Source organism: Marmota marmota, unplaced genomic scaffold (genome assembly GCF_001458135.2).
Source record: "Marmota marmota marmota unplaced genomic scaffold, marMar, whole genome shotgun sequence".
Lineage (NCBI taxonomy): Eukaryota > Metazoa > Chordata > Mammalia > Rodentia > Sciuridae > Marmota > Marmota marmota.
Genome location: NW_026000223.1, coordinates 8,752,718 through 8,777,224, shown reverse-complemented (window position 1 = coordinate 8,777,224; position 24,507 = coordinate 8,752,718). Strand labels below are relative to the sequence as shown.

Below are 24,507 nucleotides of genomic sequence, written 5' to 3'. Positions count from 1 at the left end.
CACTATGCCCAACCTGGGACAGTGGAAGATAGAACCAACTCATCCTACTCAGGAGGAAGGACAGTGAGCTGTGTCAGGAGAAATACCTCTGCCCCACAGATCACCCACAGAGAGCCCACACTACAGAACTGGTGCTTGTAGAGATAGCCAACCAGACTCTATATGACCTTAAAAAGAATTCTGTAGAAGGGAGCTGGGACATGGAGAACCACATCAATAACCCAGAGCCTTACATCCTGATCTCTACCACACAATAGGAAAAAAAAAAAAGCAGACACAATGCTATACCTTTCCCAGTAGCCAGCTCTAGGACCTTGGGCTGACAAACCAGTACTGGCTGGTGAGAGGTTCATGGCAACTAGGGAAGTGGCTCCTGCATTTCAGCAGGAGGGATCAAAAACTAAAGGTTGAGGAACATCTTCAAAATGTCTCAAACCCTAATGAACTCCAAACCAAGATTCAATTAGAGTTTTCTTCAGAAAAGAAGAAATCACTTCAATAAAGTGATAGGGATTCTCAAAGAGAACCAAACAAATATTCTGGAAATGAAAGACTCACAAAACCAAATTAAAAATTCAGTGGAGAGGCAGACCCAGGACAGCCCCATAGATGCCCGCAGAGCCCACACTGGGTCCGAGCTGCATCTTTGAACACATTGCCAAACACTACCACCAGGTCTCCCACCCCCCACTACCCCAACCTGACACTCCATTGCTGAAACCAGCTGCCTCCATCTTGTGACCCATCCTTGCCATTTTTAGTTGTGGAAACTCCCAGCTTGGAACACCAGCTGGGCAGAAGGGGTATTGGAACCTTGCAGGGGGCACTATAAGCCTAAAGTGTAAAAAACAGTGATGTTATGAATCCTCAGTGTTAGAAGGAAAGACACACAAACAGTATGAACAAACAAGGGGAAAAGGTGCCCCAAACAAATCAAGATACTACATTAATAGAATCCATGGATAGTCCAACTGAAGAAATCAGAGAGAAGGAGTTGATGATGTACATAATTAAAACATTCTGTGAATTAAAAGATGATATAAACAAACAAATACAGGCAGCAAAAGATCGTTTTGATAAAGAGCTACATAAGCGAATATAGGAAGCAGAAGATTACTTTGATAAAGAACTGGAGGTTGTGGGAAAAAAAAACAGAAATCCTTGAAATGAAACAAACAATAAACCAAATTAAAAGCTCAATAGAAAGCATTACCAACAGATTACTTGGAAGACAGGACCTCAGACAATAAAGAAAAAATACATAATCTCGAAAAGAATGTAGATCACACAGTGAAGATGGTAAGAAACCATGAACAGAGCACTCAAGAAATATGGGATAACATAAAAAGACCAAATTTACAACTTATTGGGATAGAGGAAGGCATAGAGTTCCAAACCAAAGGAATGAGCAATCTATTCAATGAAATAATGTCAGAGAATTTTCAAAACATGAAGAATGAATTGGAAAACCAAATACAAGAGGCTTACAGGATACCAAATGTACAAAATCACAACATATCTACATCAAGGCACACTATAATTAAAATTCCTGGCATAAAGAATAAGGAGAGAATCTTAAAAGCCATGAGAGAATGGAATTAGATCACATATAGGGTGAAACCAATTAGGATCTCTGCAGATTTTTCAACCCATAAAGACTATGACCAAAAGAAATTTGGGACATCACCAAGAGAACAAATTTAAAAATCATTGGAGTAGATGAAGATTCCAGACCTGAAATTACACTACTGAGTAACAGTAACAAAACTGTATAGTACAGGCATACAAATAGAAAGGAAGACCAATGGATTGGAATATATGACACAGAGACAAACCCACATAAACACAGTCGTCTCCTACTAGACAAAGGTGCCAAAAACATACCTTGGAGGAAGGATAGTCTTTTTAAGAACTGGGAAAACTGGAAATCCATATGTACAAGAAGGAAGCTTGACCTCTATCTCTCACCCTGCACAAAAGTCAAATCAAAGTGGCTTAATTAGACCGGAATTTAATTTAATTAGACTCAGGATTAATTAGGCTCAGAATTAAACCAGAAATTCTTCAACTACAAGAAAAAAATATAGGCCTAAGAGGCCATAATATCTGCACAGGAAATTTCCTCCTTAACAAGACCCCTAAAGTGCAAGAAATAAAACTAAAAATCAATAGGTGGGATGCCAGCAAACTTAAAAGCTTCTGCATGTCAAAGGAAACAAGAGTGTGAAGCAAGCCTACAGAATTGGAAAGGGTCTCTGCCACCTGCTCCTCAGATAGGGCATTCATATGCAGAATATATGAATAATATCCACACTAATAGAATAAACTCAAACACCAAAAAGCACATGCTCCATCTATAATCAAAAGAACTAAACAGACACTTCTCAAAAGAAGAAATGCAAATGGTCAACAAATATATGAAAATATATTCAGCATCTCCAGCAATTAGGGAAATGGAAATCAAAACTACACTGAGATTTCTTCTGACTTCAATCAGAATGGCAATTATCAAGAATACAAATAATAAGTGTTGGCAAAGATGTGGGAAAAAGGTAACACTCATACATTGCTGGTGGATTAGTGCAACCACTCTGGAAAGCAGTGTAGATAGTCCTCAAAAAACTAGGATTGAAACCACCATATGACCCAGCAATCCCCCTCCCCAGTATATATTCAAAATACCTAAAAATCAGCATACTCTAGGAATGCAGTCAAATCAATGTTCATAACAACACAATTCACAATATTAGACTATGGAACCAATGTAGCCACATTTCCACAGATGAATGAATCATGAAAAAAGCCATGAAAAAAATGGAAATTATGTCATTTGCTGATAAATGGATGGAACTGGAGACTATAATGCTAAATGAAATAAATCAGACTCAGTCCAGTGTTGAACAGTTTCTCTGATATGTAGAAGTTAGTCCAAAATTAAGGGGCAGGGAAAGGGAGACAGAAAACAAAGGTGGGGGGATCCATCAAAATAAAAGAAAAATCAGGAGAGTTTCTTCAGAATGAATCTGACCTAACTTTCCAATGTACATGTATGAATAAACTACAGTGACTCTCATTATTATGTATATCCACAAAATACTATTTTTTAAAGAAATTATAAATAAGTTGAAAGATCACTAGAGTAGAGGACAGGGAACAGGGGGAGGGAAAGTGTAAGGGGATCTTAATTGGAGCAAGTTATACTCCCTGAATTTATAATTATGTCAAAATAAATCACAATGTTATGTATAACTATCATTAATCAATAACAAATTAGCTAAGAAAAATAAAAATACTATGTTTACTTACCCTCCACTTACTGTTTCTTCTCTATGCAAAAATTCCTTCATTTTATCCCATTTAAGAACAACCATGGAAGTTATAATGAGGAAAGGCAGAAAAATGTAGAAACTGATCAAGAGTCCATTTTTCTTAGGAACAGTTTTTTGGTTTAAAAGCATAAGTTTGGCTTGGTCTGAAAATATAAGTGTACTTTTTAACATTTTTAAGAGCTATGTTCAAATTTACAAGTCCAATGATATGGTTAAAGAATTAATGAATTTGAATTTAGAAGTTTAATAATATTGTCTGTTTCAAAATACATTATACATTTATTTTAACTCAATACACTTAGATGTAATTGACAATAAAGTCGTTGACAATGTATATTTGACATGCATTTATAATTTTTTACATATATTTAAATTTATATATGCAATGTTACTCATAATTTCTTCTAACTGCTAATTATGACACTAAATTTACTATTGTTTAATAGAAGTTTCTTCAGTTTACAAGACAGAGCAAAGAAGAAGTAAAAGAGAGAAAAATAAAACCAATGGAAACTTATTTTTATTAAACAAAAGAATGAAGCCTGAAAACGAAAATAAACTATATGTAGTGGTGTATGCCTTTAATGCCAATGACTTGGGATGTTTAGGCAGGAGGATTTCAAATTCAAGGCCAGTCTTGCTTGGCAACTTAATGAAACCCTGTCTCAAAATTTAAAAACAAAAATACAAAAAAGGGTTGAGAATGTAGCTCAGTGGTAGAGCAGCACTGAGTTCAATACCCAGTAATGAAAAAACAAACAAAACCCCCAGAAAATCAAAATATAAAAATAAAAATCAGGCAATCAGCCCATTAGTATTGTAATAGAAAATGTAAATGAATTAAGTGCCCCAGAATAAATCATGAAAGGAGTAACTTAACCACACACACAAACATACATACACACATAGAGAAAAGAAAGTAAAGAAAATATAAAATTTCAGCTGGGTCTACTAAGAATAGTGTCAAATCCATGGGCAAAGCATTCTGTGTTAACAATGTTGAATTTAACATTAAATGAATGTGATATATTTATATATATTTTACATATATCTTTAATTACCTTCAACAATAAATTTTTAAATTTCAGTGCATGTCACATTTCTTAAGATTATCTCTACACATTATATTATTTTGATATATAATAAATGAAATCTGCCTAAATTAATTTATATTAAAATAAAACATGAAATGCATAAAATTTAGAATTTCAAATATTTTAAAGGTCACATTAAGTACATTCACATTTTTGTGCCACCATCAATAATACCATCCCACTGCCAAACTGAAACCATCTAAAATATTAACACTTGCCTTTCCCCTAACCTCTGGCAATCAGAATTCATCTTTGACTATTTGAAGCAGAATAATATAATACTTGACCTGTTACAGTGGTTTTTTAAAAGTATTTTGTATTCATATTGGGACCATTGTTAAAATTTCAATTCTTTCAAGGATAAATAAAAATCCAACCATCAATGCATAAGAGTTCTCATTCTCATATTCTATATCCTGTCCAAAATTTGATATTTTCTAAACATTTCCATAGTAGCCATTTCTAATAGTATGATTTAATATGTAATTATAGTTTTGACTGCATTTTCTTTAAGGATTATCTATATTGAGCATCTTTTCATGTACAACTGGCCATCTCAACAGCTTTGCAAAAAACGTCCACTTGAGTTCTTTGGCCATTTTTCTTATTGTGGTGTTGTGTTGTAGGTTTTCTCTTCATACTCTCTACCTCAACAGATAATGGTTTGAAAATGGTGTCTTTTTATTCACAACAACTTTTAATTATTATTAATTCCAGTTTATTTAGTTGTTATGTTTTTTACAATGTATTGGTGTCATAACAGCTGATTTAATAATATAATAATTTAATAATATAAATATACATAATTTTCTTTTCTTATGTATTTATATAAACATGATGGGATACTATTCAGCCATAAAAATTAATAAAATCCTGACATTTTCAAAGAATAGTACTATGTTAAATTTGATATGCCATATCAAATTTTTGTTACTGGGTATATGTAGTTTTACAGATATAATTCATAAGGATATTTATAGTCTTAAATACATAAAAAATGAAAAAAATTAAAATCAGGGAGAATAAGATTTTCATCTCTAGAAACTAGTCTGAGAAATTAGAGCAATAAAAATAGTACAGATTAAGGCACACATTAATGGATATAACATAAAATTTTTAAAAAACACAAACTAGATTTAATGGAATCAAATATTTAGTGCCTACTATCATATGCTTTGGATATGGAAGAAATGGATATTTTTCCTATTCAATGCTACACTTAAACTTGCAACTTGATTGTGAAATAGGACATCACAACATAGACACTCTTGGATAATACAGACTATGTAAATATCATTATTCATATAATTTAAATATATGTCTATGAAAAGCATTTGCTATATAAATAAACATGTTCAAACAATCATGATTAAAATTTAGGGGAGAACTCCTAAAATGCCTACTTCTAGGTTAAAATTTAAAGTGTGGTTACAAAATAGCCACCCGTGGCTATTTAAAAAGGTAAAATAAAAATGGAAATCTCAATTCCTCAGTTGTATTACCCACTTGTCAGGTGCTTAATAGTCATAAAGAACAAAAAAATTATAGACCATTTCTATGGGATCACAAGCTCTGTTAGAAAAAAATGATCTGGAGACTAACCTGATGAAACCCAAAATCCATCATCGAAGCTCCCTCCTGGTGATGACAGTAGTTCTTCACAATCTGGTGGAGCATATCCTGCGTCACAGTGACAATGTAATTTACTATTGCAAATCTAAAACCAAAACCAAACAAAAACTAAGAACTTTTTATATACAATATAAAACTTAATTCATTTTTTTGTGTTAGACCAAGTACACCATAATAAATTTAATAAAAGTGGCATGAAACATCCTTTTAAATATAGTGTTATTGTTTTTCATATTTTAAAATATAATTACATAACATTATTTTAAAAATGTTTGTTATTTTTAGTCATACATGACAGTAGAGTCTATTTTGACATATTTATACAAACATGGAATGTATCCTATTCTAATTAGGATCCCAGTCTGGTGAATGCACACAATGTTGAGATTCACTGTGGTATTCTTAGATGTACGTAGGAAAGTTATATCAGATTCATTCTACTGCTTCTCTATTCCTATCCTCCTTCCCTTACCTTTATTCCCCTTTGTATTGACATAAATTAAAATGCATTATTTTAGAAAAAAAATAGAGACAATGAAGCTAGAAAGAATAAAATGATGATAAGTTTTATTATTAATCTATGCCATGCATTGTAAAATGAACTGTGATAAGAGACAATGTCTATGAATGTTGGAAGAAAACAAAAGGAGAAATAATTTAGTCAATTACAAATGCCAATATTCATATGAAGGATTGAAAATTATATCTATAAATATAATTAGCAAATAAATAAATCAGCAATAGCCGAATGAAGAATTCAGAAATAGTCTCATGCAAAAATTAAATAAGAGGTTAAATTAAAACTATATAAGAAACAGAAACAAAATTCTGAGTAACAGAATATGTATGTGACTTGAGAAAAAATGTTGATGTGAGACACAGTTTCTGTTTTAGCAGAATTACTATATAAAGCATCAATATGGATAAAGACACTGGTCACAAACTAAAGCAAAATGTAGCTTGGAAAAACTTACAAATTTAGAAAATTTCTACAACCTAGCAATTAATTTAACAATGGATGGATGAATACAAATACCAAGGTCAGATACAACAAAACATTTAAGCCCTATATCATTGAATACTAAGTAAATGCAAGTCAGAGATGGATTCAGCATGTTAGAAGACATTAAAAAGACTGATAAAATAGTCTAACAAAAATATGAGGAAATGCATACTTTCATGCATGATATTTGGGATCAAAAGTTGGTATAGTGTTTCTAAAAGCCAATATGCACTTATGAAAATTTAAATGTTACATAAGTTTTGCCCATTATATTTCAATGCTAATAATTTGAAGAAATCAGATAAATGTGCAAAGCTAAATTCACAACAATGTCTATTTTTACCACTATTTGCAGAAGTTAAAAGTTAATATTATTTGGAAGCCCATCAATATATGAATCTTTGAAGAGAGTAGAAGAAAAGATCCATAAAATGAAATAAATTGAAGTTGTCAAAAGATGAAATGAATGTCAATGGAAAAGAAATAATTTCATAATGTTATTAGATGATAAGCAGTGTGAATATTAAAAATACTTTGTGTATTTATAAACATATGAAGTACATGCCCATTCAATTTAAAAATATAAATGTATAATGTATGTGTAATGCTTAATAAATCCAGTTCTAAATTTCCATCATTTTAATTAAGCATTGTCACGATGTTTCACATTACCTTTTCACAAATTCAAAGTTTAATATGCTCATGAGGACTATAAAAATCTTATTATAAAAATAAATTATGTACATTTGTGTAAATAATGGAATGTAATTTCCTTGTTGTGATTTTCTAAAAGAAATTTCCACATCAAATAATTCTGAACATAATTATCCTATAAAAGCTTATTGACATAATCATATTTAAAAAGAGAGAATCTGTTACATACCCCATGTCCTTTGCATTGTTCATGTGAGTTACAAGGTGCTTTAAAGGGATGTTCGTGTACGAGAACACATGACCTGCCATGACAAGACTAAAACACATGTTAAAACTTAAAATATTGAAGCAACTACCAACAGCAAAACCTTTAAATGTAAACTCAAGAGTTGAGGAATCATACTTGTTGTAAAACTTATATTGGAGGGGTGATATGCAAAATAGTTCATGCTTCAAAACAATCTTGGAGTCAATATCAACATAGTGTGTTATTCCTTTATGAAGTATTAATTTGCAAAAACATATCATTTTTCCCTTGATGGAGCAGAGCTGTACATTAATTGTTATGAATTGGTATAAGAACAAACAAAACAAGCTTTTACTAAATATTTTGACTAGGAACTGCCTTTGCACCTAATGCATTTTTCTTTTCTATGCTCATAAAACCCTTGAGGAGCGTTTTTACTTTCATTTAATATTTGAAGAGAATAAAATTTATGGGGCTGGGGATACAGCTCAGTTGGTAGAGTACTTGCTTAGCATGCACAAGGCCTTGGATTCAAACCCCAGTACCACAAAAAAAAAAAAAGAGAGAGAGAATAAAATTTACACACTGAAGTTCAAGCCATAGGCTATGAAAGAACTATTTCTCAGTGCAAGAACTTCTTAACTCACAGAACCTAAGGCATTGTTTAGCATTGATGCTAAAAGCAGTATTCCCATCATGTTTGCTTTTTCTCCACTTATAATTATATCTTTCATATTAGCAGAGTGGCCTGGAGAAAGTTACTGAATTTCTCCAGACATCAATTAATTCATCTTTGCATATGGGATACTATTAAACAGCTCACATATCATAAGAGTGAAAAAACTTGCTGCACACAAATGAACAAAAGCCATTTGGCATAAGGTAAATGTTCATTAACCACAAATTTTACAATGTATATTCTACCTAACATATTAATATTCTTCTACTAAAACTTAGTCTTTTGAGGCATGTTCTAAGATGATGTCTGGCTTTCCTCATGTTATCTGACAGAATATTTTTTAAAAATATTTTTAATTGTAGATAGACACGATATCTTTATTTTATCCATTTGCTTTTTTTAATGCCTTGCTGAAGATCAAACCCAGTGCCTCACATGTATGAAGATTGTCTTTGTTTAAAAGATAAATCAAAGCACCAAATGTTAAAAATTTATTTGAGCTGTCAATTATGAATTCGGCATCTCCAAACCAGTAGTGGTTCAGAAAATGTGTTTACACACAGGAGGGAAGCATTGATCGGATGAACCAGGAAGGAAGGGAATTATTGTATTTGATTGATTACACTTATATAGCCTCCTGATTTGGTTTGTCCTGCTGACTTAAAAATGGCCTCATCAATGTTTATAGCAGCACAATTCACAATAGCTAACCTGTGGAACCAACCTAGATCCTTCAGTGGATGAACGGATAAAAACAATGTGGCATATATACACAATGAAATATTACTCAGCAATAAAAGAGAATAAAATCATGACATTTTCAGGTAAATGGATGGAGTTAGAGAAGATAATGCTCAGTGAAGTTAGCCAATCCCAAAAAACCAAATGCTGAATGTTTTCTCTAATATAAGGAGGCTGATTCATAGTAGGGTAAGGAGGGGGAGCATAGGAGAGACAGACTGAACTCTAGATAGGGCAGAGAGGTTGAAGAGGAAGGAAGGGGGTATGGGGTAATTAATGGTGGAATGTGCTGATCATTACTATCCAAAGTACGTGTATGAAGACACGAATTGGTGTGAATATACTATGTATGTATACAACCAGAGTTATGAAAGATTGTGATCTATATATGTAATAAGAAATGCAGTGCATTCTTCTGTCATATATAATTTTTAAAAATTTACATAAAAAAGAAAAGTATAACTTAAAATTCAATTTTTTATTACTGTGTTTTATGGAGGAAAGACTTTTTAACAGGAATATTATGTTTTAGAGGAAATTTTAGGAGTATAGGTTAATAAGCAACATAAATATTTTACTTTACTTGTAACCAAATTAATTCTCCTTGACAATCACTACCAGAGGAAATATTTAACCTTTTAAATTTCTCTTTAATGTTCTCATAATTCAGGTTGTTCTGAGAAGCTGTCATTTTTGTGGCATTTTTGTTGTGCCATCTTTATGTGTATCATTTCATTCTTTTTGTTTGTCAATTACATAATTACTGCAGATCACATCTTAGCTTGAGAATGGGGGCATATATTCAGTAGTGTGAGAAATCAAGTTCAAATATCTATTGAAAAATTTCAGTAAAAATAAACCAAAAGTTTCCTCTGACAAACAAATTTTGATCTTTTCACTAAAGGGATATGATGCAGTATCCAAAAGTATTAGCATTGATTATAAATTTAAAATAATAAGCTCTGTCACAAATATTCATACACACATGCACTTATGAACACAAATTCACACATTCACAAACAATTACACCATAAGTAATATCAAGTAAAATTATATTTACCCTATCTTCATCACAAGGATTGGCAGTATGTGCATACGTATCATCAGGTCTTGAAGTATTTCTTAAATGTGCAGACACACATACATGGCCTGCAAGGTACGTATACTGAAAATCATAATCTTTCATATCTGCTACTTCTGTATGTCCATAGCTACAAACTACTTTTCCACAAAGGATAAACCTGGCAATATGAAACATAAAAGTTACCTGTCTGTTAGTTTTCTAATATACTTGGAAAATAACAATTCAAAATAGAAGATAACTCAAAGAATTATACAGATCATAACACCAAAACTAAACCATCTTATGAAGCAGAACAAAGTGTACATTCATCTCTCATTTCTATCACATGACACTTTGCTGTATATACACAGTATATATACATGGAAAATATATGATTTCCTAAGTGCTTACCCAAAATTACAACTTTTTCCACAGTTTCCAAATTTATCGTTTTGAAAATTTACTTCTTCAATACATATATAAGGAGCATTTAAGGCATCTGAAAAAAATATGAATTTTCAATTACTCAGATTTTAAAACTCATTAAAATTGTTACAAGTGCTTGCAGTCAATAAAGAGACACGTAGACAACAATGCCCACCCATCTACTATGAAATATTGATTCCTTTTACTGTGTAATACAAGGAAACCAAACAATAACTACAGATTGTCCCAAATGTGAAAATCTTTAATACAGTCCAGATATTATTAAGAAACCAGTCATTTTTCTCTTTGAAGTCATATTCTAATAGTCTACTCCTATTCCTCCAATCACTTGAAACTTGATAAATATCTATTCTATAGTTAGTAGGCCAATTCTACCTTTTGACATAGATCAAAGTTACGATGGTTTACAAGTTTACTTTCCTATGTAAATGTAAAACAACATTTTCTAATATGGCCATAGGATGGATTACTGACTTTAACTTAACTGCATTTTAAAAATGAAAACCAGGAAAAAAAGATGATAATTACATCTTCCAAATATGTCCTTACACTGTCTGCTCGGATCTCGGCAAAGCCCATAAAGACAATAAGCAGTATAATTATGGCATGGCTCTAAGTTAGCAGCTTTCACATCAGGCATACAAAACTCAGATGTTCCATTGCAAAATTCCGCAAAATCGCAGTCATCTCTACTTCTCCTACACAAATGTCCTCTTTCGTACAGCTTTGAGACAAAGAAAAAGACAAATATTTGTCAGGCTCAATCGGGATTTCCTTTTAAAAGTAAGAATTGTTGTGGATGTTGCGAAAGACAGAATCTCTATACTTTTTTGAAATATTAGACTGTACGAAATAAAACAGTAAGAAGTGATAACCTAACCATACCACATATTTGGGGAAGGCTTCTTTGAGATTTGCTAGCAGAAAAGCAAAGATATCCAAAACAGAGAGTAAAATTCTTGTTAATGTTTGAAGAAAGACTCATCTGAGCATACACTTACACAAATTCTACTTAAGCTTCTGAAATATTTGTTTTTCTTTGACTATTCATTGTCAAGATTAAACTGACCAATAATAATTATTCTAATGTGATACTACTTAATTTTAATTACCTATAATAATTGAAGTTCTGATCAGAAATTCACTCCTCATTATTGTTAGCAATCAGTTGGTTCGACTATTTTCTTTCATGTATTTGTATGAAGTTGTGTCTAAGTTGAAAATTTATAAAAAAAAATTGGATCGAATCTCATTGGTAGTAATGAATCCTACTGTTGTGTATAACTAAAAAGAATCTATTTTGAAAAGAAGACACTTGGAGGCTGGGGTTGTGGCTCAGTGGTAGAGCAATTGCCTAGCACGTTGTAAGGCACTGGGTTCAATCCTCAGCACTACATAAAAATAAATAAAATAAACATATTGTGTCCATCTTAAAAAAAAGACACTGCTTTTTGAAAGAAGACAAAATATGAAGCCTTCTTCTCTAATGAAAGAGTATAAAACACGTGTGAGCTTTTGAATGGCAGCAAAAGTCAAATTTTACAATGTACAAAAAATAAATATGAACACATCTGATGCATTCAGTTATTGTTACTGAGGCCCTGCCTAGCAATTTGGACTGCGAATTTTCATTTACCAAAAGGAGCAATTATTTCCATTCCTTTAGGATGTAGGCAGATAGCAATAGACTTCTCAGAAGACAAAAGCCAATCCAAGGGCTCTGGTGAATGGAAAAGCAGCAGGGTCTAAAAAGTAGAAACCTTAGGTCTGTCTTTGGCATTCATGCACCTTATAAATAAATAGCTATTGGCTTTACTCACTAGTCCACAGAGTGGAAAAGAAAACTTTACCAAAGCTACTTCAGTATTTCATATAGTACAGACTGCTGACTTTTCTTCACTGATTCTTTTTCTGCAATTTTTTTTCAAAATAAGAGTTGTTATTATTGTTGCCTGTTTCTTGAAACACTGCATGTCAACTGTGTGTGGTTAAGATGGTTTATTCAAAATGTGACATCAATCATTTAGTCATGAAGAGTTATATTCAGGCATGACCCAAAGAAAGTCACAACACCCAAATAATATAGAATTAGTATTGTATGTGAACTGAATGGGACTTCCATATGGGCTCAGTAAAAACTGCAGTTAAGAAAGTTGAGCCTTAAGGGCATCCTGTCAGTCTGTAAATTAATCATGTGTGATTGGGTTTCTCTTGGTTAACAACAGGAGTCACTAATTAACTTGAAACAAACAAAATGACAAAAACAACATAAAATATCTTTACTATCTACTCCTCAGTGGAATAAAATGTGTCCTGTACAAACACATTCTAAGGATGCAAAATCATTATTTATATGTGAGTAATAACTTGATCCAAAAAGAGCTCACAGGATAGAATATAAATTACTTGAAAGATGTAATTCAAAGAAGCTATAAAAGGGAAGGGATACATAAGAACACAAAAAAATCATGAAGGAAGATAATGAAATATTTGAAACCTTACGGTACAAGAGCTTGGATTACAGCATGGTCCACTGCCACATTCCAAATTAGGTTTAGTAAAAGTACAACTTTTGGCATTACAGCACTTTGTATATTTGCACACCTATAATTAAACACAAAGCACGGAAATTCTTGATTATTATACAATTCTGTTTACGTTCATCATGATCATATGCTACATAATAATTTCTCAGTAATCTAGAAACAGTTTTGTAATAATATAATCCTACACTCTGTCAAGGCCAGACCATATAAAACATGTGGTCCTGGACTGGGGTTATGGCCCAGCAATACAGCACGCGCCTAGCACATGTGAAGTACTGGGTTCTATCCTCAGTACCACCTAAAAATAAAGATTCTTGTGTTCACCTACAAGTAAAAATAAAATTAAAAAAAAGTAGTAGTCCTTTAAATGGGTGGAGATAAGATTCATTTCGCCTAGTAACATAACCATTATAACTTAATCGTGCAACACATTACTTTGTAACAATTCTGGCATAAGTGACAATTCTGTATAAGCAAGCCTACTGAGCTGCCAATCACATAAAGTTATCACACACAGAGTTATGTACAGTATGTAACACTTCACAAAAATAATAAATAGCCATGTTTCTGATTTGTATATTTGCTATGCTATAATTTTTATCATTATTTTAGAGTGTTCTCCTTCTAATAAAAGAAAATTTAACTATAAAACAGTCTCAGATATTTCAGGAAATTTTCAGAAGATGGTATTATTATGAATAACTTGCTTCAAACAACTTATTGCCCCTAAAGAAAGACAGTGTTATTGATAATCCTGACCCTGTACAGGCTGAGGCTAGTCAATGTGGGTGTTTCTTAGTTTTTGATCAAAATATAGTTACAGTTACAATGGAAGAACTTAAATAAAATAAAAGATTAAAGAAAAAGGACAGAAAGAAAGTATTTTGGAGAGCTTAAAATTTCCTTGTTTTTAAAGCTGTTATTAAAGAGTCAAAGAATTTTAAAAAGTTGAACATTTATAAAGTAAAAGTATTATAGTAAGTTAAGGTTCATTTTATATAGACAACAGAAAAGTAGTTTTAATAAGTCAGTACATACTAAGTGTAGTGTTTATAAAATCTACAGTAGTGTAGTGTAGTGTCCTAGGCCTTCACCTTCACTCACCACTCACTTCCCCAACTCACCCAGAACAACTTCCAGTCTTGCAAACTCCATTCATGATAAGTGCCTTAACTCAGAGTGCTCTATTATGACATAATTTTACGGAACCTTTCCTATGTTTGTATATAAATTTGATACACAAATGTGTACCATTGAATTAAAACATCTGTAATATTAAGTACAGTTTTAGCCTATGAGAAATAGTTTATACCACATACCCTAGGTAAATAGTAGGATATACTATCTAGGTTTGTCTAACATATAAAACAAAAAAAATGACCTAATGATGCATAAAGAATCCCATTGTTAAGTGACACATAACTGCTTACTAAAGTGTGTCTTGAATTTAATTCTATGAGGGTAGTTTTCTCTGTGCTATCAATTTCACTAGCTACTCATCACATGAGACTGTTGAGCCCCTGAAAGATAACCAGTGTGACTTATAAGCTGAATTTAGAATTTTCCTTATTTTTAATTTATTTGCATACTAATAGCCATGCATGTATATTAATCATATTTTCTATTATCTGTATTTATTTATGCTTTTACATCTTAGGGGCCTTGCTGGTGTGGAGAAATGGTCCCTCCAAGGAATAGCTAATTGAAATTCCTTCAGATAGTGAACAATTTGCCTGTAAGAAAGCCTTTCACATGCAAATCAACCGGTCCATAACCCATAACGCCAATCACTACTTTTATCTAACTCTTATGCAGCAAGCCAATATTTCCAATTCATAACAACACTGGAGACAGACACTGACAACTAGGTACCAACTCTGTAGGTCAGAGAACACCAGCATTCTATTCAAGCTAGCTAGTCCTAAATCATGTACCCTTCCTTCCCTGCCTTGCCTTCTCCATGAAAAACCCAATAAGCCCTGTGCCCATCCTTTCCTCCTAACTCTTTCTTCTTCCTGACCAACCCTGGTAAGCCCCATTGTTGTCTTCTACTCTCAGGAAGTGCGATTGTAAAAATATGAATGAAATATGATTAATTACTTCTCAATAAATATGCCAAACTAAACCAATATGAAAAGGAATAGTCTTTCCAGCAAATGAGGCTAGGTATCAATATGGAAAAAATACTCTGAAACTGCTATCTATGATTCATCATAGAGTAAATAAAATCATCCAAATTATAAAAATAATACTGGTAGAGTGACTGATATTTGATATATAAAACTCATAACACCTCAGTAAGACAGTACAGGTGATGCATTTCCTATACCTGTGGGGTCATTTGAATATGTACAGATGGATTACACTCAATTACCAACTTCAGTGTTTGTCTTCTGCTTTGATAGAAACTTTCCCTCACAGGAAGGCTGATGATATAAGAGTAACAAAAACTTTATTAGAAAATATGTTTCATTTCTGGGAAATTCCTGGAGAAGTCTCCATTGCTAAAGATATTTGTTTCATTGGACATGTTGTAAAGGAGTCAACTAAGTACTACAAACACAACACTACCAATGCAAAGCTAACTGAATTGACTGAGTTGTCCTAGCCAAAGATATTATTGTTAGCCTGAAAGGCAATCAGATCTATCTCCCATAGAAAACACAGACTGACCCCTATGAAAATAGTTATGGTCGGGCATGGTGGCAAAAGCCTATAATTCTAGTAGGTAGGAGGATCGTGAGTTCAAAGCTAGCCTTGGAAAAAGCGAGGTACTAAGCAACTCAGTGAGACCTTAAAATGCAAAATAAGACTGGTGGCTCAGTGGTGGAGTGCCCTTGAGTTCATTCCCTGGTACCAAAAAAAAAAAAAAAGTTAAGGGAAGGCTTATGTGCCTAATAATAGGACCTCATGTGTCTCCTCCTACTCTTAACAGGACTCTAACAGGACTGCTGATTGCAAGGATATGATTTCAACCGCGTCATTCCTTAAGCATATTTTCACCAGGTAAAAGATGCCCTTTGTCACCAAACAACTGTTGAAAACCACACACTTCATGATCTAGAACTTGGGAGATTAGGTCTTTCAAAATGACATAAGAACTACCCATGAACTCCATTGGAAAGGACCACACTCGATTCTTCTCTGCATCAACATTTCACAGCCACCAGTCTTGTAGCTATCTCACTCAATTCAAGAGGGCCCCTATTGTACACTCATTGTAGACCTCAAAGTAAAACTGACCATGGATGTTTCTCTTCAGAAGCACATAGAATCCTAGACATGGAAAGCTTTCCAGAGATGACAGGTCCAGACTTCTCTCTTCCCTTGTCCTCTTTCCCCATATTTCCTTCCAGTTTATATATGTCAAAATAATGCAATAAGTAAGATTTGTTAATGGATCCTCTCCACAAGAAACAGCTGAATATTAGAATGTGTGTAACAAATTTCAACGATGTTCCAAGTCCATCATCAGGTCCCTTCCTACAGTGCCAGATTTTTAGATTAACTATACAAATTGTCAGGTTGCCTAATATGATAATAGACAAGACATGTTTGAGGGATTTGCAGTTAAATTATGTCATAAATTGAGTAAGAAACCCAAAAGGAACAATAGTTTGCAGGAAAATTTATGACTCTAATCCCTTCACTTAAGTAGTTTCTAATTATGCAATGATTCAATAATGGATCCATAAGCAAATATTACCTGTGCTTTCCTACTATTAATCCCTAAGACAAGGGCATCCCACAGGGACCAACCTTTGGTTCTTAGAGGATATAGTTTCATCTTTAGAGAATTTTATGATCAACTCTATGCCTTAGCAACTTCATGTAGCAACAAATGTAAATAAGGGGTCAAAATTGATTACAGTTTCTAACAGAATTATTGCTATTTGGTAAGCAACTAGAAATGAACATTGGTCTAGACTAAAAAATAAATAGGAATTTGCCAGTAGAGGCACATCTCTAAGAAGTGAGCATCATTTTGTAGAATACTCCTTAATTGATATCAATCTAAACGAGGCTATGATTAGAGATTCATGTCAAAATTAGTAGTAGAACTGTCTCCATTGCAAAGAGTACATTTGCAGAGCTAAGTTCTTTAATTTCTCTTGTTAAATTTGTTAATATGATTGCATTGGACTGTCAGCTCCACAGGAAGGAGTATATATTATCTAATACCTCCTATTTCATTTGAATAAATATATTTGGTATAATAGAAGCTTAGTAGCAAGAAATCCATAAACAAGGTTCCTCTTCTGTCTTATTTTTTGAACATTTTGTTTTGAAAGGTCAGGTTTTGGATGCTCCTGGTAAAGAGTAAACATCTAGTCTCTTAGTGCTATCTTCATGATAGTCAACATAACATCTTCTTGCTATTTTGCATCCCCCTTAAGGATATAATATGCTCATAGGCAACTGTACACTACCAATCAAATGATCTCTGTATGGTAGGATACAGAAAAAAAAAATTGTCCCAAAAGAAATATTCAGCTGATTTCATATTCAAAATTGTTAATTCCATACTGAAATCAAACAAACCCATTATGATGACAACAGCTTTTGATCAATCTTTCCAATTGAAAGGCTGACTTTAAAGGGGGAATTATTAATTTAAATTAAATTTGGCCTAAACTGCTGAGTCCCTACTTAGAAACTTCAAGCTGAGAGTTTATAATAGCTGAGTGTCAGCCAATCGCATCAGTGGAGCTTCAGCCAATCACAGGCTGGCAACTGATCAGACCATGTAAATATAAGACAAATGCATAATCACACCATGTCCAAATAAAACAAATGCTGAGCTATCACCAATCAAGCTGTTTCTGTACACTACATCCGTTTTCTGTCGGTAAAAACTGCCTGGCCCTATTATTAAGTAGACATTTCTGAGCCTCTCTTAGCTCAGGGGGCTCCCTGATTTGTGAGTTGATTTTTTGCCTACAACTCTGCTACATTTAATTTGTGTAACATTTTTCTTCCAGTAAAGTAAGATTTTTTTTAAAGGAATCACATGGAATTTTAAGTCAAGAAAAATACTTGAACATTTAAATTATTTAAATAAAAATCCACTAGTTCTCATAAAGAAAAGATTAGTGGTTTGCAGTGTAGAAATCAAGTGCATCTAAACCAAAGTACAAAAAGTAGACACTTCACAGCAAAGAAAACTTACATGGCTAGTAAGTTTATAATCAATTTTACTATTACTAAGAAAAGTTCTATTTAAACCACATTGAAATATTTTTTTAAAATATTTTTTAGTTATGCAGTGCTGAGAATCAAATTCAGTGCCTTACACATGCTAGGCAAGCACTTACCACTGAGCCACAACCCAAGCCCTTGAAATATTTTTTAAACATAAAATTGTCTGGAAATTGCAAGTGTTGATTCACTATTAAAAAAATTGTATGGGTCCTAGTGTAAACAGCCATTGAAAGTATAAATTAGCATGCCACATTTGAAATAAATTTGCCTTTTCCCAGTCATTATTCACCTACCTGATAACCCAAAACTTATAACCCAAAACTTCCATATCTAGATATGTAGACTTGAGACACTTAAGTACAACAAGAATTAATTTCAAGACGTATAGAAAAAAAAATTTAAAAACCTAATTAGTATCAGAAAAAAAATCTACAAAACTCACTAAATACTTGAAAACAGGAAGTCTATAATCCTATATTGTTCACATAATGGATTATTAGGTGGCAAAGTCAAATAATCCAATGGAAATAATTGAATTCTGGAAAACCAAGTTAAAATAAAGAATTTTCACAAAGTCAATGACTGGAATTGGGAGATCAGGAGATGAATAACAAAATAAATGTAGTCAATTTGGAGGAATGTGGATATGATTTAAGTGATGATTACATTAGATTACTGATGCCAGTACAGAAAACTGATGCAACTATTGGTTGTAAAATAGAAAAAAAAATCTGTTTTATCCATGCTATGCTGATCTGTAGATAAGTTTTTTTTTAAGTTCATCAAATGCATCCAATTCAGAATATGTCAGTCATTGCATGTCACATATCTCCCTATCAAAACTATGTAATAAAATGGTACCATAACTTAAAGAAGCAAGTCTTCTTTATCTACAAGGCTACATAAGGTACACAAGAACAAATATTAGGCTATGTTATGAAAGTTTATCACTGACCTCTGGCTTGCCACAATCACAATCCTCTCCTATTTCCACAACTCCATTTCCACAAGCAGGTGGGCTTTGTTTGGCAGTCAATTGTGAAAGAAGTTTTTTTTTCCTTAGACATCCAAATTGAGGTTGTGAAATTATCTGCTTAAATACGTCTGTGCTGCAACGACTAAAAACCTTTACACCTTGGGACTGTCTAAAATTAAATTATATTCCTCAGATAAATAGAATAAAGTCAATAAATATCAAGGTAACATTCTTCAAAAAAGTGTTATGAGTTCTGGTAAAGAGCCAAAGGAGAGGAGATCATCTTTATTTCTTAACACAGGTCATAAACAAAAGCAATAATTTTACTTCCTTTGTAATTCTTTATAATAGACATACAGAAAATAGAGGAAGTTAAAGTGACAAAACACTCAAAATGATTTGCACGTAAATTCTATTAAGAGTATATATTCTATGTTTTCAGCATCATTTCTATTACAAGAATTTCAAATGGCCATTAAGAATATGGAACAAACCCAGGAACTTAGGCTGAAATTTTAAGAGGATTAAATTAGGATGATTTGTCAAGTTATAGAAAAATCATGGCTAGTTGTTTTATAGTAACAGTATTAAACATAGTTTTTCAACACTGAGGAATATGTAATGTACAATCCCTCTATTCATTTTTGGAGAAAAACAGGGTCTCACTATGCTACCCAGATTGGTCTCCAACTCCTGGCCTCAAGGGATTCTCCTGTCTCAGTTTCCAAAGTGCTGAGACTATAGGCCCAGGTCACCAAGCCCAGCAACAGTATTTCTATGTATTTACATGTACTGTTTAGTGATCTTTTTGTTTAATTTTTATGGCAAGCTCAAACATTGAGCAATGATGCAAATAGGGTCCAAAACAGATTTTGCTTGCTGAAACATTAATAGATACCAGCACTGAGTCCTGATAATTCTAAGAACTTTAATATATAATTCTTTCATACAATTGAATTCTTTGTAACAACACCAGGACCTTCAAAATCAGGAAATAAAGATAATTATTAATACCTAATCCTGTGCATCCACTCAAATATCTCCACATATCAATAACATTAGGACCCAGTTCACAAGGAAGCACTGTGTTTAGCACTCACATTTTCTTAGTTTAGTTGCATATGCTTTGTTAGCATTTGTGACGTTGAAAAGGTTTATAATTAAAGGTTAATTATTTTAACCAATGTCTAGCAATTTAGGTTTATGAAATATATCCTTGTGATTAGATTTAAATTATTCATCTTGGCCACATTACTATGTGAGAGTTGCAGTGTTTGTTTCATTGTCAAATAAACAGTGGCACACAGTTTCAATTAGCTCTACTAGTGATAAAAGTCATTTTGATCTGTTGACTTTATTACAGAATGCATTTCCACAAATATTTGGGTCTGTCCTTATTTTCAGATGCAGCATATCACAAGTTTATTTTTATTTTCTCTGCCTTAGCCTTGAAATCAACCATTTCTCTGATATTCTCCTTTTGGTAGAGAAGAGCATTTTAAAACCATGAATGGGTGATACATACTTGTATTGTTATTCGATACTTAGAACATGCCTGCATATTAAGAAATGTTCACAACTCATTTTGTCCCTGTGTGGCCATGAACATAGTGATATTTCGATGCCAGCAGGGGCAATAACGTTTTGGGATGTGGATTAGCCAACAATTCTGAGTTTCCAGATCTGTAAGATTTTAGAGGGCCTGCTATATTCCTTCTACTTTCTCCCACACAGCTACTTACTTCATGCAGATATTATTTTACCAATGGGTTAGTCCTACTTAGTAGTTTTGTTGCATTCCAGTGAGGGAATCTTGTAGTACTTGCTTTTGTATTTGTCCTAATTTTCTATTTTAAAGAAGGCCTTTGGGTGACTAACAGGCCTAGTTGATACTTTTAGCATTGGGGTTCAAGAACACATTCCTCCCTGTGTAACACTCCATCCTATTTGGGTTCTTGTCCTAAAATGTTTTCAACCATCTCATGTTATTGCTTTTCCCTCAGGTACCTGTATACATGAGAATGACTGAAAACTTTATCTTATGATACCTCACTTCACTCTACAACTTCTTTCAAAATTATGAGTTCATGATTTTAATTCTCTTCCATCTACTGATGATTTGTACTTTAGAACTCCTATCCTCCAATATCCAGACCTATAAAACCTTGTGTTAGACAATTTCAATGGATGATTCAGAATAACTCAGAATTAAACAGGAACAGCCCGAAAAATTTCTCCCCATTTTCTTCTTTCTTAAAGCATTGCCCTTTGCTCAATATTTATTAATAATTATAGTATTCAGCACTTATGAATAATTCTTAAAATCTCCCTTCCACTCAGTCTTGGTACATTTCTGTGGATTGTTATAAGAATCATCATCTCCCACATGCTACCTTATTTTCGCTCCCTCTGATATATTTTACAGGATAATTTTTATTATCTGTACAGAATAAATTGATTAAATTGTGTTTTGTTACATTTATTATAAAAGCCCATCTCTCTCTTTCTTCATGATTCCATTGTCAACTGCTTTCCTACATTTCCTATCTAATTTCCTGGGCTTCATTCCTTGACTCATGATTCTTTGGCTTCCTATATCACTTTCTTTTCCCTCTGCCTAAAACACCTTTCATTACATTCCCACCATTTCTGCTTTCTTTATTTCTGTTTAACCTGTTCCAACACCTCACCAAGCATCATTATTCTAGTTCTGTTTACAGTCAAGCTTGTGACTGCTAAAGCATTATTATATTTGCTCACTTTGAAAAGTATATCAATAATTACAAAACCCAGAATGACCTCATTAATATCTACTTCATCTCTATACAGTCATTGAATAAGGAACTATTTATCACATTTTCTATAAAGTCCTGTACTCACTCTCTTTCATATATTTTAAATAAGCATGTATATATTTAATAAAAACATTCTTATTCATTGTATTGTGAGAAATTACATATTGAGGAATACTACAATTACTTCCCAAAAGTTGATATAAATTTGATATCAAAAACATCTTACATTGCTCCAGGATTCATTATGCATGTACTTTCTGGACAGTAACAATTGTAGAGGTCATCATAAGCTAATCCCAGGTTAATTCCAATTAGCTGTGCCAGAACAATTGAAAACGCCTCTAAGGATATTGTCCTGGGGTGCTGAATAGACAACAAGAGCAGAAATAATCTCTTCAGTTTTTCTGTACCACTTAGATTTGTCAACTTTTTGTGCCATTGCCATGAATGTAAAATCAAATTTGAGAAACTACTCTACTAAAGCTATTTTCTTAGTAATATAGAGCATGAAAGACTTTGGTAAATTTTGATATTCTTTTGGTGTAAAAATATTTTAGCCCAAATGGCAGAAAAATATATTAAAATAAGATGAACATCATAACAATATAAGATTTAAAACATCAAAAAACATTTTGTTAAGAATGATTTAAGTACTGTAGTTATGAAAACAACATTGGAAAAACTTCAGATTATGAAGAGTTAAATGGATAATCAAATATGATTTTAGAAATAGTTTGAGAAAATATTTAAATTATTTTTTTCTAAAAGCAGAAGAACATAATATTTTTCAAATGGTATTCCTTTAAAGCCCTAGCAATGAGTGATCTTTTTACTGTCTCAATGGTTTTTTTCTATTATACTATGTTATACAGGTTTTATAAATATTATAAATATATATAGCCCATTAATTTTTGGCTCCTTTTTTAAGCACTGTTAAAATTAATTTATGTCTTTCATGGTTTAATGACTCATTTTCTTAAACCATGAATAATAATCCAGAAGGATTCCAATATGATGTTGAGTAGGAGTGGTGGGCTACTTTATTGCCTCGTTCCTGATCTTAGGAGTAAAGCATTATTTTCTCAACATAAGCATGAAATTAACTGTTGGATTTTGATTTGTTTGATTTGCTTTCTTACTTAGCCTATTAAAATGAGTAATTAAGCTAATTGTCTTTTTACTGAGGAACCAGCATTAATATCTGTAAAAATTTTCTCTCTCTCTCTCTCTCTCTCTCTCTCTATATATATATATATATATATATATATATATAGATAGATAGATATAGATAGATAGATACACAAGGCTATAGAAACTAAAAAAAAAGAAAAATCAACAGACAATTGTAGAGTCAAACATTACAACAAATGAACTGAAATATTTACTAGAGCAGTTCAAAAGCACAATTGATTAGACATAAGAATGAGTGAAAATGAAATCATCATGCCAGAAGCACAAAATGAAAAAAAGAAAACAGTGAAATAAATCTAAAAGTTCCTAGTCCTATGACTTACTATCAAGCAGAGGAATATATGTCTTACGAGGAGAAGATAGAAAGAGACAAAGAGCAGGTATGAGGGAATAATGGACAGAAAATTTGGTAACTAATAAAACTGGAATCAAGAAAGTTAATAAATCCAAGTAGGACTAATTTCATGAGAACCTCAAGGAGGTATAGTATAATCAAACGGTCATAAGTCCAAAGCCATGGACAAATCTTGAATGCATCAATTCAATAGTGACTGACTAGTCACATAGAAAGGGGCTCTCATAATGTTATTGGTGAATTTTGCTGGAGAAGACTTGTAGGCCAGTAGGGGTTGAGAGATACAGTAAAAGTACTAAATGAAAGAAACTCAACCAAAAATATATTTGTGAAAACAAAAGTGTCATATGTAAATGATGAAAAATATTTTTTTCAGAAATACAAAAGTACATTGTCACAAAAGTACATTGTCAATAAACCTAATCTACCAGAATTCTAAAGGATTTCTTCAGGTTAAAAAGAAAGTGCAAAAATCAAGAAAAAATCAAGACTTGTGAAAATTATTGAGTTGTCTCAGAAAGATAAACACAAAGAAAAATTATCATAATTTTGG

General features: G+C 32.5%; 1 protein-coding gene across 17 annotated transcripts in view; it reads right to left on the bottom strand.

Annotated features, from left to right (window-relative positions):
- The window catches only part of LOC107155401 (A disintegrin and metallopeptidase domain 3-like), an 86,603-nt gene that overhangs the window by 4,534 nt on the left and 57,562 nt on the right, over positions 1-24,507 (bottom strand). For 5 of the 17 annotated variants that reach the window (XR_007343696.1, XR_007343699.1, XR_007343697.1 and 2 more), the window contains 11 exons: positions 22,635-22,771; positions 19,593-19,782; positions 13,392-13,493; positions 11,418-11,613; positions 10,854-10,941; positions 10,440-10,620; positions 7,942-8,028; positions 6,026-6,140; positions 3,307-3,472; positions 1,885-1,969; positions 701-834 (listed from right to left, as the gene is read on the bottom strand). Coding sequence is in view for 6 of the 17 variants with exons in the window: in XM_048792726.1 (XP_048648683.1) it covers positions 1,906-1,969; positions 3,307-3,472; positions 6,026-6,140; positions 7,942-8,028; positions 10,440-10,620; positions 10,854-10,941; positions 11,418-11,613; positions 13,392-13,493; positions 19,593-19,782; positions 22,635-22,771 (1,326 nt within the window). In the remaining 11 variants the exon portion in view is untranslated. Of the gene's footprint in view, positions 1-700; positions 835-1,884; positions 1,970-3,306; positions 3,473-6,025; positions 6,141-7,941; positions 8,029-10,439; positions 10,621-10,853; positions 10,942-11,417; positions 11,614-13,391; positions 13,494-19,592; positions 19,783-22,634; positions 22,772-24,507 lie in introns of those variants that run through there. The other 12 variants (XM_048792727.1, XM_015501288.2, XR_007343693.1 and 9 more) reach the window with 11 other exon arrangements.